This window comes from Cystoisospora suis (assembly GCF_002600585.1).
Source record: "Cystoisospora suis strain Wien I chromosome Unknown contig_1115, whole genome shotgun sequence".
NCBI classification, from domain to species: Eukaryota; Apicomplexa; class Conoidasida; order Eucoccidiorida; family Sarcocystidae; genus Cystoisospora; species Cystoisospora suis.
This window is the reverse complement of record NW_027153916.1, coordinates 10,425-14,585: the sequence shown is the minus strand read 5'-3', so window position 1 is coordinate 14,585 and position 4,161 is coordinate 10,425. Positions and strand designations below refer to the sequence as shown.

Genomic DNA, 4,161 nt, shown 5'->3' with positions numbered 1-4,161 from the left:
AGGAAAAGGCCGGGTGACCCAAATTCGGTTTTTGAAAGGACGCGAAGGACTGATAAATACACAGCGTCTGAAGAAAAATCAACGGCATTCAGTTTCGATTGTGAAATGACACCGCCTGGGCAGAGAAGCTCCGGCTCAGCTTTCTCTGCAGTTTGTCAGGGGGACCAACAAGAACTGAGAGAGAAATGAAGGGTGATTCCATTTAATAACTTGGCATGCGCGGGTTGTGACAGAGAAAGTCCTACTTCCGCAGCTGCAATGACGATAGCTACAAACGTGGGCTCGCTGCAGCCGCTAGTCGAGACGCACGCCTGTCGATTCCGTGCGTAGTCTTTTTCTACCACCATCTAAGAACTAGGCCGGCCCTTCCGCTCGTCTAACGTGAGAAATTGTCATCGTTGTTTTCGCGTTGCAGAAGCTTGCCAAGGAAAATTCTCAACTGTACGGAGTTCGGTACACACTCGGGCCTACGTGCCTCTACACCACTAGCGACCTCTCATTGACATGCATTGGGCGCAGCCACGTACATCCCTCCGGTAGGGGGGTCGTGGAGCGCGTTCTCCCGGGGACTTCGGTAGCCGTTACGCCTCCTAGATGTCCAGAAAGAGGCCCAGGCATGCACGAGGTTCAAAAAGCTACCTCTACATATCGGAGCTCCTCTGTACAAGGAAGTTGGTTGCTGGCACTGCTTTGGGTTCTAAGAAGTCACTTTCTCGTGGTAATTCGTCGCTTACTCTTTGGAATGCTTTGCTGCCCTGCGCGTCGGGAAGCTTTCCTGTTGTTTCACCCTTCTGCATGCGCCAGTACAATACCCGATTGGTACGAGCATGCTTCGTACAGCCGCACCAGCCTGACGTCCTCTTCGTCTGCTCTCCGTTTTCCTTGTCTTTCACTGTCTATACTCGTTGGCGTATCTGTATGCCTCCTTATTGGGGGCGCCCCGTGCCGTCTCGCTTTCTTGTCGGTCGGATGCTGAGTGCCATCGGAACTCCAACGGCTCCTGTCGAGTGTCTTTGTCCTGGTGTTCACTTAGCGAAGCTGTCGACAGGAAGTCCTCCGCCCTATTCTTGCGCGATTCCCCAGATATACTGGTTGTGACCGGGCAAATCAAGTTCTTGAGCTCGCCTGGCTAACACGTCCCGAACTAGCGGGACCCGTGATCAATTACTCGCAGTCCACTTTGCTCACTACGGTTGTCTTGGGACGATCGTGTTCGGGTTCAACAACGAGGACTTGGTAGAATTGGGTTTTTCCATCCTTGGGCTTTGGAGAGCCCCTAACTCTCTCTCCCTCGCTGCTCCCGCGAAGCTGGGCCGCCAGGGAATCCGTCAAGACCGTTCACGTACCTTGTCGACTTGTTCCTCCCCACGGTGTAGAGACCTCCTGTGTGATCCCGTGGTTGGCTTTCCCGGATTTGTTTTCCCACCATGTCGGTTTGGCTTTCTCTGTGGCAGACCAGCTATCAGGAATAACTCACTCACGCCCGTAACTGAGGGGGGCTTTCGGTTCTGGTGTACGGTCCAGTAGTTGTCCTCATTTACTGGTGTACGTACGTGACAGTTCCGTTGCAGCTGCCGATGCTGACGTCACGCCTGTTTTTGTATCCAATAGCGCTCGCAGCTGGTGATCGATGCAGCCTGCACATCTGTTGTCCAAGGTTCCACGTTGACACCCGTCATGTTTCCTAGTCTTTGCTTTTCTTGGTTACACAAGTCGACACTCCGAGTGATTTTGCTGTCAGCTGATGTGTTTCTTTTTTGGAAACAATAGTTCATGTTCAGGAATTTTCCATTCTCCTTTCCACTTCTTTTGCGAAGACGCCGGACTAAGTCTCAGTCGTGAAGACCTCAAACATCAATAAACATCCAAGGTTTCTGCCGAGCAACTGACACTGTCGCTTTCTCACTTTTTTTGGAATAACGTCATTACGCAAAGTATCGTGGGTCTCTGTTGAAGAAAGTGTACTATTTTCCTACTGAAACTGAACTTCCGAGTATCGCTCTCGAGAATAAGCTCCGAACTGCCTTCTACAGATGCCTTCATTCTCCTCCTCTTACGCTGGCGCGCATTGTCCTTCTCGCACCCCTCGTGCGAGAACGCATTTGTATCATCATCGCGAGCGTTACTCTTCTACCTCTTCGGCTTCTACTTGTTCTTCTGGTTCAAGATCTCCGTCACCTACTTTTTCCCGGTCTCAGTCTTCTCGTAAACGACATCGTAGACGGCATGCGTACATACCTCGTGTACCCTTATGGGAGCATGTTTTTCTACGTAGACTGGCTATACGTGACCGTATACAATCTCAGTGGTTTCAGAGTTTGATCTCATCTCATTCGGCTTTAGTTGAGGACAATCGACGTCTTCTAGCAGCTGCCGCCTTGCAGAGTCTTGCTACCGGTGCCTCTCCCTTAATTTTTTCTGCCGGAGGACCTGACGTTCCTCAGGGAGAGAGAAAGACAAACTTCTCTGGTGTTGACCATGAAACAGATGAAAAGAGGAAAGATGGTTCACTTTATCCCTTCGGATTCTCCGGTAAGAGCTCCTTCTCCCATAAGGAGGTAGGTGGAAGCAGAGCTGACTCTAGTGGAGATGGGCCTCTTCCATCTCACCCACCTCCTCCCGCCCCTCATTTAGGCCCTCTTCCTTTCTGGGGAGGGGGCGTGCGGGGCGTAGGGAGTCGAGGAGGCGGTACAGGAGGTAGGGATGCTGGAACCCTATCTGCGAAACTGGAGGAACAGTTAGCTGAAGCGACAAAAAGAGCATCGACAGCAGAAGAGCATGTCACAGTTCTAAAAGGACAACTGAGACAGGCACAGAAGAAACTGGAAGAGAAGACTTTAGAAAGTGATGTGTTAAGGAGGTTGGTTGGTGAGCGAGAAGACGAGCTAGGAGATAAGGAAAAAGATTTGGCAGAATCTCACAAGGCCTGCGAATTTCTACAGAAGGAACGTAGTCAACTACAAGTTGCACTACAAGCCGCCCAACAGGATGTTATGGAAAAGGCTCTCGAAAATGAAAGATATCTACGTGAGCTGCTACGGTATAAAGAGGCAGAAGCGACTCGCCTCAATGAAATGCAGCAGCTGTATGTCTCGATTATGGAGAAACAACAAACCAGGCGAGCTGAAAAGACACCTGTCGCTGCAGCGGAAGATCCCGCACATCGTGCTTTTCTTCTTCTTGCGGGGTTACGTCCTACTTCGGCTGACGCTCCGGGGGATGAAGGCGCGAACGAGACAGAGACAGAACAAAGTGATGCGAGAAGGGCTTCTCCTTCTGGTCGTGCAGAGGATCAGGGAGACGATGGAGAAGAAAGGTCGAAGGGAGGAAGAGATTCCGGAGCTGCTGAGGAAGTAACTGCATCTTCCAAACATTCAAGGAGAAGTAGCGTCAGCTCTCTGGCGCAAGTGCTTGCGCTCTCTCCATACCCTTGGGGGAAGTCTAAGATTTCATCGGCAAATGCTGGAAACGAAGCCTCGGCATCGTCTTCAAAGACCTTCAAAGGTGACTCGTCTCCTGGCACGACATGTGGCACGAGTTATGATGGTTCTTCTCCGTTTCCTCTTACGACTTCGGTGAGCTCATACGGTGATGGATCGGGTGGTGGTGGAGGTGTAGGCGAGGATAAGATCAAGAGGCAAGACGATGGTCACTTTGTTTCTCCCTCTGTATCGTCAACCAGGGCACGCAGAGGTGTTTCGTCGACCTCTGGTGTGGATGAGGACGAAGAGTATGTTGAAGTTTCTCCCCTCCGGCCTTTTCCTGGTGCAACCCCAGGAGGATTAGGAGGGAAAGACGCCTGTCTCAGTCCACCGTCCCGAGTACAGAAGACCCTTCTGGCACACAGGGGGAGTGTCTATGCATGCTGTGCAGTTCCTAGCACTTGGGGAATCGACGATCCGGGCCGACATGATGGAGCATTCAGTCGTGGAAGTCATGAACTGCTTCTGACATGTGGACAGGATGGGTTTCTTGCTCTCTTAGACGCAACAAGCCCTTCTTTGGTCTACTCTTTCTTGGTGTCTCCTTCCAAAGCTCCGCTGCTTCACGTTGATGTAGCTTTTGAGGAGCGTGTGGCCCTCGTTGCGGCTGCGGACGTCACTCTATATACGGTCAACGCGAATACGCAGAAGGTGACTTCTACTCTAAAAGGACACTCCG

The 4,161-nt window shown here is 51.5% G+C and overlaps 2 protein-coding genes across 2 annotated transcripts in view; one reads left to right on the top strand and one right to left on the bottom strand.

The window, feature by feature from the left end:
- Positions 1-494, bottom strand: part of CSUI_002694 (rhomboid protease rom1) — a 4,352-nt gene extending 3,858 nt beyond the window's left edge. The window contains exon 1 of the mRNA XM_068062893.1: positions 1-494. This exon is cut by the window's left edge and continues 702 nt beyond it. The gene's annotated coding sequence lies outside the window, so the exon portion shown is untranslated.
- A 117-nt stretch (positions 495-611) lies between these two features.
- CSUI_002693 (wd g-beta repeat-containing protein) overlaps positions 612-4,161 on the top strand; it is a 5,531-nt gene continuing 1,981 nt past the window's right edge. Inside the window, exon 1 of the mRNA XM_068062892.1 lies at positions 612-4,161. This exon is cut by the window's right edge and continues 1,981 nt beyond it. Within this exon, the coding sequence (XP_067925129.1) occupies positions 2,034-4,161 (2,128 nt within the window). The 5' untranslated portion in view covers positions 612-2,033.